The sequence below is a fragment of the Paralichthys olivaceus genome, chromosome 3 (assembly GCF_024713975.1).
Source record: "Paralichthys olivaceus isolate ysfri-2021 chromosome 3, ASM2471397v2, whole genome shotgun sequence".
NCBI lineage: Eukaryota > Metazoa > Chordata > Actinopteri > Pleuronectiformes > Paralichthyidae > Paralichthys > Paralichthys olivaceus.
In genome coordinates this window covers 15,022,032-15,040,408 of record NC_091095.1, presented here as the reverse complement: position 1 = coordinate 15,040,408, position 18,377 = coordinate 15,022,032, and the positions used below count along the sequence as shown (strand labels likewise).

General features: G+C 42.8%; 3 protein-coding genes across 3 annotated transcripts in view; 2 read left to right on the top strand and 1 right to left on the bottom strand.

Annotated features, from left to right (window-relative positions):
* cpamd8 (C3 and PZP like alpha-2-macroglobulin domain containing 8) overlaps positions 1-10,651 on the top strand; it is a 43,024-nt gene extending 32,373 nt beyond the window's left edge. Inside the window, exons 36-44 of the mRNA XM_020081377.2 lie at positions 868-1,124; positions 1,216-1,303; positions 3,813-3,887; positions 4,305-4,410; positions 4,628-4,738; positions 4,817-5,029; positions 6,716-6,790; positions 8,604-8,805; positions 9,546-10,651. Coding sequence (XP_019936936.2) covers positions 868-1,124; positions 1,216-1,303; positions 3,813-3,887; positions 4,305-4,410; positions 4,628-4,738; positions 4,817-5,029; positions 6,716-6,790; positions 8,604-8,805; position 9,546 — 1,128 coding nt within the window. The 3' untranslated portion in view covers positions 9,547-10,651. The remainder of the gene's footprint in view (positions 1-867; positions 1,125-1,215; positions 1,304-3,812; positions 3,888-4,304; positions 4,411-4,627; positions 4,739-4,816; positions 5,030-6,715; positions 6,791-8,603; positions 8,806-9,545) is intronic.
* Positions 10,652-10,786: 135 nt separating this feature from the next.
* On the top strand, positions 10,787-15,059 carry cimap1d (CIMAP1 family member D). The gene is made up of 5 exons (XM_069522145.1): positions 10,787-12,800; positions 12,883-12,972; positions 13,723-13,833; positions 14,187-14,300; positions 14,555-15,059. Exons 2-5 carry the CDS (start codon positions 12,933-12,935, stop codon positions 15,040-15,042), a joined length of 753 nt encoding a protein of 250 aa, XP_069378246.1. The 5' UTR covers positions 10,787-12,800; positions 12,883-12,932; the 3' UTR covers positions 15,043-15,059.
* A 56-nt stretch (positions 15,060-15,115) lies between these two features.
* cks2 (CDC28 protein kinase regulatory subunit 2) lies at positions 15,116-18,259 on the bottom strand. Its single transcript, XM_020081145.2, has 3 exons — positions 18,069-18,259; positions 17,476-17,603; positions 15,116-15,656 (listed from the first exon to the last, which is right to left on the bottom strand). Exons 1-3 carry the CDS (start codon positions 18,125-18,127, stop codon positions 15,613-15,615), a joined length of 231 nt encoding a protein of 76 aa, XP_019936704.1. The 5' UTR covers positions 18,128-18,259; the 3' UTR covers positions 15,116-15,612.
* Between the last annotated feature and the right edge of the window lie 118 nt (positions 18,260-18,377).

Below are 18,377 nucleotides of genomic sequence, written 5' to 3'. Positions count from 1 at the left end.
GTTTGATGCCAAAATGTGTCTTTCATACTGCTGTCAACAGCGCACACACACACACACACACACACACACACACACACACACACTAGACCTAACATTTTAACAAATGAAAATGTGCTTTGGTAGCACACATTGTGGCAAACCATCAGCTCTGTGTATAGTCTGTGTAAATAAAAGTGCACGTAGACTCCCGGTCTTGAAAGAGAGTGACCAGCAGAGGGCGACTCCACAGTTTTCAAATAGAAGCCAGTTTCTATAGAAGTCTATGAGAAAATTACCTTACTTCTTAATTGATTTATAACGTCTGTAAACATTTTCCTGAAAAGAGTTTATGGTCGTCTTAAATGCAGCATGATGTTCATTTTGTAAATTATGCCCCGGCCTAGAGTGAAATAGATGTTTATGTAGGGATTGGATATTGTGTGATTGACAGTTACTACTATGCAATGATATCCATGGTCATATCCTCATAGTAAAGCTACATCAAGTGACTATTGGGAGCAACAATCCAAGACTTAGGGCTCTATCTTAGTTTATTGGCACAAATTAGCACTCGCAAGTCAAGTGTCTATGCTAGTTTCAGACCTATGCAGTTGTTACTTTCCCATGTTTGCCCATGTTTTTTAAATAGAAATGCACTTGCACCAGTCTGAGTGCCCACAGGTGTTTTAGTCTCAAATGAGGTGTATTCAACTTCATAATATTGTGCTAGTTTCTTGCTGTGGCATCGCTAGAGCCATACCACGAGCAAGGGAAGAATAATTTGACCTTACAGGGATTCAAAGCAACCAAAACAGTGAAAGTAAATGTCATTATTGATTCTGTGGGTAACATTCTTTAACACTATATGTTCACTGTCTCTGTCTGTAGATTGATGTGTCGTACAACGTACCTGACCCAGTATCTAAACCAGCCTTCCAGCTCAAAGTGGACCTGAAAGAACCTTTTCAGGAGCGACACCTGCAGCCCCCCTCCTCCTCTTCGCGTCATCCTCCTTTGCGTTCCCGGAGCCGCGCCGACAACCGCTCTGAGCTCAACCGGAAGCGGCGGGCACCCATCGATGATGACGATCCAGCAGCCCACCAGGACAAAATGGACTTTCAAATCTCCCTGGAAGTTTGTGCTCGGTATGACACACAATCTGTGTATAAATAAGGAGTGGGTCTGCACAGCTCTGATTCTCACACTATGTTATCTTCATCCCGACCCTCTGCTTAGGTGGCTCCATTCGGGCTCATCCAACATGGCCGTCATAGAAGTTCCCATGATTTCCGGTTTCCGAGCAGATGTCGAAAGTCTAGAAAGGGTGAGTAATCACATAAAATCATCATACTGGTCATAATGGCTCAGTGATTGCTGTACAGACAGCCATGTGTTGGTCAGTGCTGATTTTGTGGTGGTGGCTACAAACAAATGGACTTATGGACACTGAAAAGTGTAAACAACTGCGTTTAAACTGTAGTGGGTCAGAGGACATTAGCTGAGTAGGCGGCAAACGCAGTAGCAAGAATGTGACAACATCTGTCCCAGACCACCTCAGAATGTGTGTCTGAGTGATCCAAACTCAGGAGACTTTCGAGAGCTGACCACTTGTGATTGGATCACTTGGGACGGATGTTAATACAGGGACTGAACTGGGTCTCAGAAAAGTAGCAGCACGTAAACAGGATGCCTCCTTAGACGAACATACACATCGTTTTGATCTGGTTATTCCTGTGGTACCGTGAAAGTTGCTTTGATGTAAACCTGACATTCCTTTCATTGCTGTTTAAAGTTGTTGTTCAGACCAGCCCCTGAAGTCTTCCTTCAACTGAGGGACAGTTCCTCTGAAGTGTGTTTTCTACACGGTCAATGTGAAGGTGTATCACGTGTCTCCGTGTGTGTCCATGTGTTCGTCACGGTCACAAGAGCGGTCATGAAGATGAAGGTCCTTTTTATGGTGGTTTTTCCAGGTTTGATGAGAGGACCAGCCAGCTCAGGCCCTGTGGAGTTACAATGTCTCGGGGTCAGAGGTCACAACAAACACACTCACCTCACTGGGGCCTCAGGAGACAGTGACTCTTGGAAACTTGTAAATTTTGCAATGGAGAGAGGAAAGAGATGGATTTAATGTAGTAAACATTGAATGAAAGGAATAACACTGGCAGGATATGTGGGTGAATTAAAATAGGACGGCACTGATGGAGAATAATAGAAATTGAGGCTAAATTTAAAGTCTAGATCCAGGTCAGCTCCCCAGCCACCCATCACAAGCTTGTCCCTCATTACTGGACAGTTATGAGGCCTTTGTCTGCAGGCGTTCATCTCTACAAGAGCCACCTCTCTGGCTACCTGGGGAGATGTTAAACACGCACATTCGCATACAAAAACCTGCACACACACATACACACCGCTGTGAGTGTGTCAGTTGAGGCTGACCTGAGCTGCAGTGGCTAACAAGCTCAGTTTACACCCCTGCTGGCCTCCCTCTGAGTTTTACTGCTGCCTGCCCGGCTGCCACTTACATTCCTCAATTTATGGTGGCAAGCTTGGCCGCTACAGTCATGTCTAGTTGCCTTCATGGATGCTGCAGTCATGAATGATTAGCCCGATGACTGACTGAGAGCTACCACGGCCGTCGCTTCTTATCACCCAATATAATGAGCTTTGTTTAATGGCCCAGAGCACGCTGCAGACATAACGTTTGAGCAATGGGATTTCATTGGCAATTTTTTGTTGACAGATTGTTGATCTTGTGTTCGTGTGTGTATGTGTATGTGTGTTTGTGTGTGTGTGTGTGTGTGTGTGTATGTGTGTGTGTGTGTGTGTGTGTGTGTGTGTGTGTGTGTGTGTGTGTGTGTGTGTGTGTGTGTGTGTCTCGGTGGCGCCAGCTCAGGCTGAGCACCTCATAAACCCCTGCTGTCCAAAGGCTGCCACCTTTGACAGAATGAAAAATCTCCCTGTAGGGGGAATTAACTCTGCCGGCTCTCTGTGCACACACTCAGAATTTCCTCATTACCCATTGATACGCTCCTATTTATTAGAAATGGCCATGCACGTTTAACCCAACTGTACACTTGGGCACCATGTTCACAAAATACCAGAAACTCACTGAGTAAAAAACTCTGATCAGGCTCTCACTGAGGAAAGTTATGATCCCTTGTTGATTTGACTCATATAAACCAAGTCCATGATTGGTGAGCTGGTACATTTTCCATCCTCGCCGTCATGACATGGTAGATTACATATGGTTTGGATTGAGGTTGTGGCTCATGGAAAACATTCAAATGTAGACCACTGCACTACATAGTGTTATGAACTATACGTGCAGACAAAGGGAAATCCACCAGTTGAAGGATCTCTGACAGCTGAGATGCAGGATTGTGCGTAATGAGTGTCCACGTGGTTCATGAGACCATGAGCACATGTTAACCAGTCAACACTTTATATTTAATCTTGTGTGAAAAGTAAACCCTGATTAGCATGAGGTGGAGCTGTCCAGTCCACTGTGGTGCTGATTAGTGTTCACGTCCATGTCCGTGGCTTCTACAAACATCAAGCTGGAGGCTGCAGATTTTGCTGCTGTTGGTGGCAAGTGCTCCTATTATTTTGTCCACCTCATTTTATAACGGAGGGTTGGCTCAGCTGTTTCTGACACTCAGTTTTCATAAAGTAACATTAAAGACTGTTGTGAGGGATCTCATAAAATATTTCTGACTTCAGTAAGGAACTCAATATAATTTTTTAAAATCCCCATGTGTGACTCTGCCCAGCAGATTTGCTTCGGTTCTTTTTGTGTGTTTTCCTACACACTTCATTTGTGTCTCCCTCTACAGCTGCTGATGGATAAGAGAGTGGGTCTGAAGAGATATGAGCTGAATGGGAGGAAAGTGTTGTTCTACTTCGACGAGGTGAGTTGAATAGTCATTGTGTCACATGGACAAAGTACTCAAACATTTCACTTCAGTAAAAGTACAAATAAATAGACAAAAGTCAAAGTACCACTTTAACTCTTCAACTTGAGTAAAAGTAAGTTATTGCTGTCAAATGAACTTCAAGTATTAAAAAAGTGCTTGCAGACTGTACCCTGTTCCTTAATGTGAAGGTGTACTACATCATCATCTCTCCAAATCCATTTCATGTGTTCAGTCACCAGTGATGCTGCGGCAGTCTAGTGTTACCTGCTCTTGCTATTTGGATCAGTCGACCAATTTCCTTCTCTTACTTTTAACCACAAAAAAACATTGTGAACATTTGAACATTTGTAGTGTAGCATGTGTTTCTGTATGTTTTGTGAGTATATTTTTCTGTTTGCCACAACTTCTTAGATTCCCAGCCAGTGTGTGACGTGTGTGGCCTTCCAAGCTGTCAGGGAATACATTGTGGGCAAGACAGCGCCTGTTCCGGTCAAGATCTATGACTACTACGAACCAGGTGTGCCTCTGATGAATATTTTAAGTGCCGCTCTTTAAAGAGTTACAGAGCAGGAAAAACGTCTTACCGGTCATGATTTATGAAGTGGCTTCTTTTTTATGGAAATTGGATTTTTTTTCTCTACGTTTATGACCTAGTTATGGTGAGCGAGCGTCATCATTGTTTTGTGTGTGTGGGTGTGTGAATGTGCTGGTGTGGGTCTCTGCTTGTTGTGCAGCCTTCGAGGCAACGCGGTTCTACAACGTCAGCGAGAGCAGCCCACTGGCACGGGAGCTTTGTGACGGCCCAACCTGCAATGAGGTGGAGAGTTCAACCAATCACTGGACAGGTGAGAGTCTTTCTACGCCTTTCATAATACACAGGCTCTGTATTTCCTTCAGTCACTTTTATTTATTTTTTCGTGCAGGTTTTGTGCAGGCAAACCAGTGCAACAATGTGTACGGCTGCCTGGAGGAGGAGCAGTTTGAGCGCTGCACTTGCTACAGGGACTGTGGTTACGACGGCGAGCCGGTTTGTGGGTCAGACGGGCAGCTCTACCAGAACCAGTGTCAGATGGAGGTGTTTGCCTGTCGAAATGGGACACGCATCAAGCAGGTTCCACTGTCCCAGTGTCCTCACAGTAAGAGCTCGCTTATGCACAACACCTGACATCACCTGGTTCAGTCTTTTCATCATTCACTCATTCTGCTGCTCGTTTTACGAACGTCCTGGTTCTAGACATCTGAATCTTAACCCCTCTATCAGATTTGTTCAAAGATTCAAACAGGTCTGCCATTTGATCAGACAGTTTGCCAATTAGAGCTTAGTCAGCAGGGTTGGAAATGTGAATGTTAACATCCTGCATATTTTACTGTCTATCTTTTGTGGCTATCCTCATTAAAACCATAGCTATATATTTAGGGCAACACAAAACCGGTTTGGCCCATATCTCCAAAAGCTTTCAAATCATTTTGTTCTCAGTTGACATCTTTATCTGCATCTTCTACCTGCATGGCTTCTGTTTTTCACCCTAAAATATTTGTATCCTTCTGGTATTTCGTCTGTCACGTGTTAGCAAAGTCATCAACACGCCCACTGGATTGCTGTGAAACTCAGGAGTATGGGCTCAGTCGGACATTATCCTGAGAGGAGGAACTCTGGAGATTGTCCGCAACAACGGATTTGCACATTTGCGTTTGCAAATGCAGCCCCTCCAGATAATTTCAGGAGAATATATGGCGTTCAGTGTATGTCTGAAAGCAGCTTATCTAACATGATGGTTCAGTATATATGGGATGTATGCATTTGCACAGTGAGGAGGTATGACACAGTTAATCCACAATCAGTCTGTTTACCTGAAGAAATAATAATGTGACAATTATCATGATAACTATCAATATTGACTGATGTGACAATCTTCTTGTTTGGCCTCTTCATCCAGCTTTAGGTTTTTTCATCTCTTCCTGTGAATGTAAAAGTTTAGTCAAAACATCGACTGTATTTCCATTTCCCACAACTTTACAAAGTGTTTGTCTCTTGTGACCTTGCGTATTTTTTGGGCTACACTTGTTTGACTTTGCTTTGCTATCAGCATCGCCGTGGAACCGTCCATCGTGCATCACGCATGCATCTGGTACGTGTCCCTGTGTCTGTTCTCCTCTCTGCTCCTCTGTGTGTGGAAACAGCTGTTCAGGTGTTGAGCTGATTACTGGAAGAGTTTCCTACCCGTCGCACCCCCTCCACCCTCTTTTGCTCCCCGCTGTATTACAGGGCTCCGTCCAAATGACAGAGTGCTTTTGTCCAGCCCTTTGAAATCCTTGTCACATTCCTTTCCGACGCACAGCCCAACAACAAAGGAGCCTTCATGTTGTGGAGCGGATTGGGGGAAAAGACATAGACAAAACTTTGGTGGTTAAAGAGCTGCGTTTGTGCCAAGTCGTTCATGTTGCGTCAATCATCAAAAGAACCGTGGTTTTGTTTGGTGCTCCCTGACCTTGTTTGTTTGTGTACGGTTGCGTGGGGGGACATTCAATGCCACCATTTCCCCCCTTTTTGAATAGGAAAAAGAGATAATTTGTTTCCACACATGGCCCCCTCAGCCGCGGTTTGGCCCCTGCTATTTTTGGAAAGTGTTTTTTAATGCAGGCTCCTGTTGAGACAGAGTGTACATCAGAGGTGTTGCTCAGTGGGGTGGATAATGCTTCTAGGCAGTATTTAGATTATGCAACACTGAAACTCGGTTTGATTCATAACTACTTTTTTTCTGGTATGTGCCGTGGCCACCACATAAACCTGAATAATCGAACCTGTGTGTTTGTCTTTCCAGTGCAGACCACTGTGGAGGACAAGCAACCGACAGCAAACCAGGAAACTGAGCAGCCCTCAGTGCCTGTACACACAGGTAACTTCAGCTGCCACTATACTACACATAGCTGTAGATGACCTCCCAACTCTTACATACACTCCTCTATATCACTTCTGTCTTGCTCTCTAACCTTCCCTCCATCTGCCTGCTGAGGTCCAGCAGCAGAGATAGCGTTTACTTGTTACATGTTACATCTACGGATTTGAATCTATCTGCTTCTGCATCCACGATGGCTCAATCTGAGCTTCTGTGTCAGTGCAAATCTAAATTTAGAGTCAATATTTCAGACACATTGGCGTCTAGTGGTGACGTGTGCAAATAAATGCAATCAGATATTTTAAATATAATGTATATGTGTGTTTATGTGTGTGTTTTTTTTATCATGCAAAGAATGGGAGTTCAAAAGGGTAGGAGGAAAAAACAGTGAGAAGCAAAAAGATAAAAAAGATGTGTGGGGTGTAAAAAAAGACAAAATTCAGACTGATCAAAAGGGAGAAGAGATAAGAGGAAAGAAATAGATATGGTTTGTGTGGCAGCACATTCCCCTGCTGCCACATCATGTCTACAATCGGTGTGATAAATAGGTGGATAGGTTTCACGCTGCAGGCTTGATTGTTGCTGTGCCATGAGCTTAGATCTGCAGTCACTTCCAGGGAGGCAGCCAGAGAATTCCTGATAGGATGTTTGGCTGCGTGCGGAGGGAGGATGTAGCTGTGTTACATTTGGCAATGAAAACATAAAGAGGCGCTGCAGCCATTTACAAGCTGTAAGAGTGTGCATGCTGCACATACATGCTGCACACGGATGTGCATGGATTGCATGTGGTATAGTGTGAGATATCTATGATATATCCCAGTTTAGCGTGTTTGTGTTTGTGTGTGTGTTTGTGTCTGTGCGTGTGTGTGTGAGTGATGTGGCACAGCCTGCACTGACTTGTTTCCCAGCCTGCAGCTCCCAGTAGCTCACAAAGCTGCACTCAGGGAAAGGTCTCCATAGTAAAAAAAATGTTTCACACTCACCACAGGAATTCTGTTATGCACACACACACACACACACACACTCACACAAATATACATAAACACACACCACGTTTCTTTAGGTTTATACATATAATATGAGGATTTGTGCACAAACACGTATGCCTACAGAGGAAAATACGCACACAGCCTGACATGCTCACCTCCAGCATGATAACCACAAGGGTGATTAGGCTGAATAAGCACTGTAAAAACACTGTCATTGTAAACCATTAGAAAGTTGACGACATGCCTGCTAAGTGCACCGAGAGTGTAATAGGTGAAGGTGGGCTGTGCCAAGGAACTGACAGTTTCCACTGGAACAGTGGAGGAAGCTGTGGAATTAACTTCCCTGTGCAGACTTGTCGTACTAGTGAGCTTGTACCAGAGGATACAGTTTACTGGATACACAGGCTTCGGTTGAGCTTCCTATCGTGTGCATGTTTTCTAGTCATGTAAAGTTTACATTTCCCACTTTGTGAATTAAATGTTTACAAAATATTTCTTGTTTGCGTGTTAGAACTCACCATAAAGTCTAATGGTCACCATAATGTTGAAGTAAGTGAAATGTGATTGTAGATGACTCATAATAAGTGCAAATCTGATATAAGCATTTAATGAAACCATGCTTTTAGTGCCATGGGACTTTAAAGTAGAACATTTTAAGTGTAGAAGGACCCCTACTGTCACTGATGGGGTATTGCCGCTGAAGATCTCCATGTCAAGCACACTTCCACGCCACTAAGTCAAGTGGCCGTCACTGCTTATCTTTCAACTGGCTTTATCTCTCAATGTGTCTGTATCTGTCACGAACCCAAACCTGATGTGTGCAGGTGAAGAGGAGCAGGGATCCATGGCAGAGGTTTCCTACTACTCCTATGAATACGACCCAGATTCTGATCCTTTCCTTGCTGACGCAGAGCCAGGGGAGCAATTCTACCTTCCTGAAGGGAGGCAGGACGCAGAGCAGAAGGTGCTCATCACAGCAGATACCCAGCTACCCACACTGGACACAAAAACCACCCCTGAACGATGGTATGTGCAGTTTCTTCTGCATTGATGAAAAGATGAAAACGAACAATGGAATAGTCTAAATAATGTCTTACTGGCAAGAATTTTTAAAATTAGGTCACAAATATATCGTTTTTTTAAGGTGAACACTGAATCTGCAGAGCACTGTAGTTTTTAGTCTTTTAGTAACACATTTCTTGGGGACTACTTTTAGACATGGATGGATACACATTTGGCGCTCTATTGAGTAGATTCTGCTGCAGGATAAGGGATAGAGGAATAAATTATACAGAATATACAAGAAATGAGAAGAGGAAGACTATTATTGTTCCATTTTGCATCAGAATAAAGGCAAAATATAAAAAAAAGTTGAAGTTAAGTTTAGTTAGTTGCAGCTTTAAAAATATATCAAACTACCAACGTTAGCACATGTGGCTGCCTCTACAAAATGCCTTGCATGGATGAATTGGTAACAAGCTTAAAATTATTATTTGAGCACACACATACATCGTGGTCATCAGTATTAGGCCTTTGAAGAGATTGTGCCTAAACTGTCTGTTCAGGAGAAACCTTAAAAGAAATCTTCCCCCTTTCATTTTTCTTATGCCTGACTCTAACAGTCTTCTAATGTTTAAGAAAGAACTGTTGGCTGCCGTCGGACAGTTAAATAACATTGTCACTCCACAGGTTTCTTGTACAGAGAAAGATGTTGTAACTGCGTCTGAGATATTGAAAGTTTGTTTTTGTTTTCCTGTCGTCCACAGAAACCTTCACAGAGCGAAGCCATACCTTCCTCCAAATTGTACATTATTTGTGAATATATGTTAGTGAATGGAAAGAGAAGAGAGACCTGGGACTCCTGAAAGGAAGAGACGGTGCGGTCTGGAGAACGAGAGTGACTCTGTGAGCGAGTGCGTGTATGTTTGAGCGGATGCATTCATATATGTGTGTTTGTGTGCAATTGGATGTGACTGTGCGTGATTGTCATTAAGCTTGTGTCCTCCAGACTTGGACTGTTCTTCCTCCAGACTCCTGGTCACCAATAGGCACCATAGCGTCTTTGTTATTCACTGTACTGCCTTTATAATCACTAGAAGAAATAATCAAGTATTTATGTTTGTAATTACACCTGACTTTAAGCAAAATATTTTTGTTATATTTTCTATCTGTGGTATTTATTTGTAGCTAGATGTCATATCATTTGTATTTTTTTTTTTTTGTCATTGTCTGCCCACACAGTCGACTTTATACCCTTGTGGTTCAGTTCAAACAAAAGATACAGTTTGTGCTATCAGATGCATTTTTGTCCTTTCATAGCAAGCTTTAACCCAATTATTGACTTGTTTGATGAAATTCTGGTGCTGGAAAAAGACATATGCTAACCATATGCTTTACAGAAACATAAGCTGAAATGTTTTTCATCTTTGAGATTTTTTTTTTAAACAGCACATTAGAGATTGACAGGAAACCTGAGGAGAGACGAGGGGACTGACTGACATGTAACGAAGGCCTCTGGCCGACTCACACAATGGACTTTACAGTTACAAGAGATGCGTCTTTTGACCAGCGGTGCACCAGGACGTGCCAGCTGACATGTTTCTGAAACTATCGTATCAAGACACGAACATCACCTACTCTCAAGTCGCCTTTCACCTTACCTACCTTGAGATTTGATTGTACAGTTCATAAGCTATTGTGTTTTTTTTTTCTTTGTTAAATTTTGATTTGTGGAGCAATCAACTCAAACAAAATCAAGAATGAAGTTTTAAATTTGTGTAAATGTACCAAATTTGATTAAATTTAGCCCCCGAGATTCATATCAAAACATTGTGCTTTTTAAAACAAATGAGAATAAAATTTGTATACAATCCAGGGGTTTGATTCTGTCGGATTTACACTGGGGTTAATAAGTAGACAAGACCTGAGCAGTGATATGTGTTTCCTGGGCTTAAGTCAGGGCCGTGAGAGATTGCTGTTTGCATGATCGTGTTCAAATCACTCTAAAATAAAAACCATGATAGTTAGAACATTGATTGGTTTTGCAGCAAAAGCCAAAGCCTCTGCCTTCCACCTCATGTTGTTTGCTCATGATGACATCATTACGTTTTGGTATATGTGATGCTAAATGTGCTGAAAAGACACGGTGGCACTAGAGAGTCTTCAGAGAGTATCAGAGAAACACGGGTGAATCTCAAAAAAGAAATGTTATGCATAGTTCAAATAACTTAATTTTTTTGTGTCAATGTTTCTATATTTAGGAATATTTGGGATAAATGTTTTATGTGTTTATTTAGCAAAATATGATGAAAAAGGGCTTGAATTGATTGAAAGACTCAATTTCAGTGCTTGTATCCTTTATCATGGTTTATTGACTCACATAACTTTTTAGCTCAAGTTGTACAGAGTTTAAAGATATGAAGATTTTATTTGAAGATGCTCCGGGCAATGACATTACTGAAAATACCATTGTCTACATGCGCAGACTTGAAAGGATTAACCCCTACTACTTCTCCTTTACCCCCACAGAGTCATTTCTGCAGATGCAGCACACTACATGCGAGTGTTCCTCCAGCAGAGCAGCTCCAGTGCAGTTGATTATGAAGACTCTGTTGCTCCATTTCCTCTGAGGAACTAGTTAAGTCTGGAGATGATTTCCTGCCTGCAGTGAGCTTCTGAAGGCCCTTTGCTTTGATAAGTGACTCTGTGACCCCTGGCAAGCTGCTGTGTCAGAGACGGAAAGCATGCACATGTGTGTGTGTATCAGTTTGTACATACTGCACACACGTCTAGGCTTGAGCGTGCACTGTGTGTGTCGATGTTGCTGCTGACACCAGATTTGCGTTACCAAAGCAGCAGCTGTGGCAAGAGAGTTGGAGCCTGTAAAAGTTTAATGTTTGTTTTCTGCACACGTCACTTGTCGACCTTCTTGGTTACCATGGCCTCCGGCGACAGGCTGCTCAGAGGCCTCCAGACCAGGAGATGAAAGAGGGCTGAACTGTAACTGCATCTAGGTAATCTGTTTGACCTCGAGTTAAAGATGACAAACCAGAGGTTGCTGGTTCAATTTCCAGCAGTGTATTCCAGCTGTATGTTGGCAGTTTATGACCAGATCAATGGGGCCTGTTGAGTGAAGGTAGTAACTGCTCCAGGTGTGCTGCACTGCCTCTGACCCTGCCTCCGTACACAGGCTTTATATCTGCATGTCAGGGGGGAAGACAACGTATAAAGATACAGTGAGCGGTGCCAAGGCAGTGTGCATGCTGGGAAATGAAAATGATCTGTTGTTGTTCTCTGTTTGAGATAAAGTGATGGAACTACACAAAAACTTCCCTCCATCCTCTGAGCCCAGACAGAACGATCTACCCATCCAGTCCAACTCCTGTGACAACAAGCCAACAGTGCAGGGGACCTGTCTGCAGCAAAGTATCCGCAGCAGTCACCCTGGCAACTGCATGCACGGCTGAGGAGTGATATTGTGTCTCCACACTGCGATGAGCAGAAAGAGTGAAAAGAGAAGGGGGGGGGGGTGGGGGATCCTGGTTTCATGGTTTGCAGGGGGAGCTAGCGTTACATGAGAGTGAATCGGAGTGATGACATTGTTCCTAAACAACACCTGAGTGCACCTATATGCAAGTGCCTGTGTGGAGGAAGGGCCCCATTCACCTGTCAGGAGCCACTGTGGATGGAGCATTTGGACAAAGGGACAAACGGGCAGAGATAAAACCCTATCCAGGGCAGAGGCCGCTCCGCTGTTAACACTTTGATGTGTGTTATAGGTCTCAGGTTTCTTGATTGTTTCAGAGGAAATTAGAGATTGATTCTGGATCATCCAGGGTTCTGGGTTTCAGTGTCAGTGGAGGCACGGGGGATGCTGGATCCTGGATAAACTACACTGTGATAACTGAGGCAACGAGGTGGACATGGATTCAGGAGTTTCCTCTGGTGCTCCCCTGATGACTGTTTGAATTTCTGAGAATGCGACCTGCCTCAGGTCTGGCTGAGAGGAGGAATTTCCTGTGGTAAGGTACAAAAAACATTAGCTTCGAGGTTTTTATTTTCTACATTGTTTGTTGAGGTCAACGTCTATGAATGTTTCTATAGTTTTGCTGCTACTGAGGGATTTCTGAAGGATCCATCACTACAAAGAGTCAATGGAGAAGAAATATCCAGCTATTGCAGGAAGAGAAAAAGGTAATCATCAAAATAGTTTTACAAAGAGCTACTTTTCCTGGCACTGTGAAATTGTACACCCTGCGTGAAGACATGAACATCTTTACCTGAGTTCCAGTTACTTTTGGTCATATGGCATGTCATCATTTCAAAGGGGGGGACACTGTCTCGCACAGACTGGAGGATTCCTCAGAGTGCAGACCTGCCAGGACTTGCTCCTTTCTGTGAAAAATGCTCCAACTCGCTCTGCGTGTGCACATGCCTCCGAACACTTGTACGCTGATGTAATCCTAATACTTTTCCCTGGGTTGTGTCTTGACGCTGCTGCCTGCAGCATCGTCCTGCTCTGATCTGATCTGATCTGCTTGCTGTTTGTCTGACCCCATGTGCACAGCAGACAAAAATCAGATGCAGAAGTTTAATCACTTATAGCTGCAGGCTGATTGGCTGACAGATGAGAACAGAATGATAATGAAGCACATCAGTTTTGCTTCTCACGTTGTAATAAATCAAACGTTTTTTAAGCTTGAGTGAAGCACAATCATTTTGTTACTTTGTAGACATATTTATTACTCACTGACTTAGACCTTTGTTTTTCTGGCAACTGATGAAGGTGTAGAAATACTTTACTCTGGCACACAAGTGTTGCCACTCTGAAGCTCTTCTGCAGATCTGTTATTTGAGCACTGCAGATGTAATTTGAGGCACCTGATGTTTATGTGAAATAGTAAAGAAGTGTGCAGAGACCCTACAGTGCACCTTTGTGTTTAGGGCCAGGTCCTGGTCGCTATGGGCTTCCTCCAACCATTGGATTTATTGGCCATGACTTCACCAAACCAACCAGCCCTGCCTATTCTTTCCATGGCAAGATGAGCGACAACAGTAAGACACATTTTATTTCTTACTTTGAGATTTGGTAGAAACTTCATTATTTATTATTATTATTATTAAGTGGTTTGTTACTATCATGGTATGAATGAACTTCAGTGTCAAAGCTGCTCATAACCACGAGCTAATCGAGAATAAATGAGTTGGATAATTTAACTTCTTTTCGGGATAATTACACTGAATCACATAAAGTCAGTGTTATCTCCATGGTGGTGCAATATCAAGCTATATCCAGTAGATGGAGACAACATGTCTTTATTCACCAAGTAAGTCTAATGTGAAGCCATTGCATGATCAAACCAAACACATTACATTGAGTTCATAATAAATATGTACATTCCCTGCAGTGTATTGTGTTGACTCCAGTCCGGGGCCTCGTTACCATATTGATGCAAAAATCACTCGCTTTGGTAAAGATGGCACACCCTCATACTCCATGTTGGGCAGAATGAAAGAACAGAGTAAGTTTCTGCACCTGCAATATGGAAAAAATATTTTTCAGTGCTTTCTTTCCTTTATAGACTATGATATTTTAAAATGAATGTTACCCTACAACCTTATTCATAGCTGTTACAATTTACCTCCAACCGAAAAACACTTGTTTTTGACACCTGTTGAGATTCTGTCAGCTGCTTCAGCTTAAACTCTGATCCTGAAACTCCCATATGGTTCTGACTTGACGGTTTATTTTATTCAACTGTTCTCTCTTCATTAGAGGAGCTACTGCGAACACCAGGACCAGGGGCATACAGTCCTGAGAAAGCTGCGCCATGCAACGTCCAGCGTCGACCACCGTCCTACACAATGGGCTCACGCACACTCTACCGCAGCGTCGACTCAGTACCTGCTCCTAACAAGTACTGCCTCCCTCCACTCATGGGCCCTCAAGTCCCAAACAAGCCAGCCAGTGCGAGCTACACACTGTTGGGTACTTATAGCACAGGAGGACCATCTGTGGATTTAGCCAAGACGCCCGGGCCTTGCAGGTACAACATCACGGACCCAGGTGTGTATTTACACCGACAGCCTGCGTATTCCATGCTGGGGCGACACAGCTTACCCAGAGATGCCACCGAGAAGCCTGGTCCTGGATCTTACAATCCAGAGAAAGTGACGGTACACAAGGCCCGGGCACCTGCCTTCTCTCTGGGCATCAGACACTCAGAATTTGTCACCCCACTGGTTGTCAACATTTCTGACTGAACATCAATCACTCAGAGAGAATGACAGAAACAACATTATGTAATGGAAGGAAAATATGCTCGAGCAACACATGTAAAGAAAGTACATTTTATTTTGTTCTTACAGCAACAAAGTGTATTTTGAATCAATCCTGACTCAGTGTCAAAGTGTACAATACCTAGAAATTAAATATATACATACATAAAACAAACAAAGAACACAAACGTTCAAACACCATGTGTTAACCATGGGCTTAGGAAAAAAGAAACCCTATGTCTGTATGACCACTCAGTAAATAAATCAATCTTATCAAAATGACCTCAAAAGACATTTAAAAACATTAAAAAAATGTACAATTGACAGACAAACATTCTCCATATCATTAATAATCATACACAGCAGAATCAAGATATTTGCCTCTCATAACCTCTAAAAATTGAGGGACTTAGAAAGAAAAACAACAACACAACTAAGGGTTTGCTACACAATACATTTAAAACAAATGTAGAGATGTATGCAGGAGCGATGTACGGTCCAAAGACGATACTAATAAGCAGAGATGATAGCAGGTATTTTACAGATGCTTCCTGTTCACTCCTTTGGGAGAGGCCTTCTGAACAGCAGTATGTGGGGCTCTGGAGAGTAAAAGCAGAGGATCAGTGTATCAGTATCATCTGTGGTAAAGGTGGTTACACCATAAACTATGTATGTTGCCAAACACAGCTGTGGTCTTAGTGTTCACAGTCCAATGGCACATGCAAGCAGCTATTTAAGCAACGCTATGCAATTTTTTTTCTTAACCTTAAAATTGCAGCTTCAAAATTAGTTTAATGGTCCTGTGACTTAAAATGGGGAGAATGGTGCCTGTTCTTGCTATATGTGACTTTTGTGAGACTAATAGTCGCAGCTTAAACTGCCAGAATCAGGTCCAGCACCCAGAGAGAAAGACTTTTAAATGTCAGATATTCTAAACAGTTTTGTGAATTTGTAACAGCAGCAACTCTTCTGATTCAGGGAAATTGGGGATCATGGACAATATCCATCCTTCTGTCGTGTTTCAGTTAAGACTTCATTTTTTCTAGACATGAAAACCGCTGAATGGGCTGGATGCAGACCCCAACAGACACATGCAATGGGGCTGTTGCTCTGTAAAGTTGCATACTGTTGCTTTAAAGTTGTAATAGTTCTTATATATATATATATATATATATATATATATATATATATATATATATATATATATATTTCATGCTTATCTCAAAGCTATACTCAGGCTTTTATAAAAAGGTCTTACTGATTATTATAATCGTTCATCTTACTGATCATTACAATAATTCATCTTGTGAGAATGTAACTCAGGAAACACAATTGATTTGAAGAACACAGACTGCTGCAGCAATATATTAACCTTAGGATATTTGAGGAAAACGTATGTCTAAAAATAATGTCATGAAGAATCCAGGTCCAGGCACTCTAAGTGGTTTATAAAATGGGAAAGGCCTTTATTTCAATGGGCTTGAAGCATTAAAATACACCATGGCATATCAGCTTATGCCTTCATCAGGTTGTTCTGACACTCAGAGACTGAAAGAGCTACTAAGGAACCTGCATGTGTGTGTAAATAAATATTAATGTTGGTTGGATATGTTCTTAAATTATCCAGGCTTGTAGTTTTAAATTTATATAGTTAAAATATATTTTGTATAGTGTGTCGGCTATATTTAATTATATTGTGTTTTGGGTGGTATTTTGCAGCTTGTTGTTTGCCACAGTTCAGGATGCCGTACTGCAGTTCAATGCACATGCGTGTTATTGTAATTGACCGCAGGAAAATCATTGTGTGTGCAAAGTCTGAGGACTAGATGGAAATGAGTTTTTGACCGTGATGGACATGTAACGAAACTATATGCATCACCAATTCAGTAAATAGCCAAGATCGAGGTTTGTCTGTAACCTATTGCTGGAACTGGAAAATAAACCCTTTCAAGTTGTAAGTGCCTCCTTTAAGTGTGTTGACATTAGGTTTCACAACAAGGCAAACGTATATATGTTGGACAGGGGTCAGACATGATAAACACTCTGCAGGCTCACATTAAGTGGCTTTATGCAACGTGGAGGTAAAAGAATGCCCCTACAGAAACAAGAGTAATTGTTTGCAGTCTTCATGCCATTATTTTTGGACACAAGTTTCCTCAAAATTCTTGACATGTATTCCCTACCATGAGCACCAGTAGTGCTTCTGGTACCTCATTCTAATACATTAACTTTGTTTGAAATTTCTAAATAATCTTGGCTTGCTACTCTGACTGTGGATGTTTTACGATTTCTCTTACACATGCTAAATCTTTGCCTTGAACTGAGGGAATGATTCCAGCTGTCAATCTCTCAGTGCCTTGTGAGAATTGTGTCTTATAAAAATGTGAGCCTGTCCTTTGGGTTCCATGTGAGACTCACCTGGCTTGTGGATCATGTAGTGAATCCAGCCCTGGCTCTGTTGCACCCCCAGTCCCCTCCACTCCTCCTCGGTCATCAGGTGGGAGGAGGGCACCAGTTTAGACAGCTGCTTCGGGAGCACGACATGCCTGTGAGAGGAAGAGTAGCAGAACTGTGAGGAAGGAGCCAGAAAACAGCTCGGACTTACAGGAGGAGGTGAAGGAAACAACTCAACACCAATCACAGAAGAATCAAATACAACGTGAACACTCGACAACTCAGTTTACATCACCAGCAACGTGAGGGTTAGCTTGTTCCTCACATTTCACCTGCGGCAGCTACCGAACGTTAGCATGACGACTTTACGACACTTGTATGCAATAAGTGCAGCATGGTGTCGTTGTTTTTAAAAAGATTATAAACAAGACAACAATCTTAAACATTTATATCAAAGTAAACATACAGGGGCGGGCGGGGGGAGGGGGGAGTTGCCAACGGGCGTTAACGTTGTGTTTAGCCACGGAGCTAACCTCGTCTCACTGAAGCGAGCTAACTATCCTCTCGACTCAAAATAACGGACATTTGAGAACGCTCGCACGCGTCGTGAGCCGCACCTGTACTCGAACTCCTCGTCGGTGTACTTGTCAGAGTAGTAAATCTGTTTCTTCGACATGTTCGCTGTAAAGTCCACAGACGTGTCGGTCGTGTCGCAGAAAGTCCGTCACCGCTGCTGGAGATCAGGAAACAAGCTTCTGTCGTCTGCCGCTGTTTTCTGCCCGCGATTCAAACCTCAACGGCTCCGCGCTCTCCTCTGATTGGGCAACACAGGAGGCCGCCCCCTCTACACAGATCGTCTGTTTCGTGGAAGACGCGCTTCTCGGTTGCGGAGAGAGGAGGACACGAGGTAGCGCGATTTTGGAACA

What these genes read in the sequence shown, in the direction of transcription:
- cks2 (XM_020081145.2), bottom strand. Translation starts at nt 18,127, where the DNA reads ATGTCGAAGAAACAGATTTACTACTCTGACAAGTACACCGACGAGGAG. An exon ending in GACGAGGAGTTCGAGTACAG is followed by an intron (nt 17,604 to 18,068) that starts GTGCGGCTCACG and finishes TTCCTCTCACAG; the next exon opens with GCATGTCGTGCTCCCGAAGC. An exon ending in CTACATGATCCACAAGCCAG is followed by an intron (nt 15,657 to 17,475) that starts GTGAGTCTCACA and finishes TTTACTCTCCAG; the next exon opens with AGCCCCACATACTGCTGTTC.
- cimap1d (XM_069522145.1), top strand. Translation starts at nt 12,933, where the DNA reads ATGGAGAAGAAATATCCAGCTATTGCAGGAAGAGAAAAAG. An exon ending in TGGCAAGATGAGCGACAACA is followed by an intron (nt 13,834 to 14,186) that starts GTAAGACACATT and finishes CATTCCCTGCAG; the next exon opens with TGTATTGTGTTGACTCCAGT. An exon ending in GGGCAGAATGAAAGAACAGA is followed by an intron (nt 14,301 to 14,554) that starts GTAAGTTTCTGC and finishes TCTCTTCATTAG; the next exon opens with AGGAGCTACTGCGAACACCA.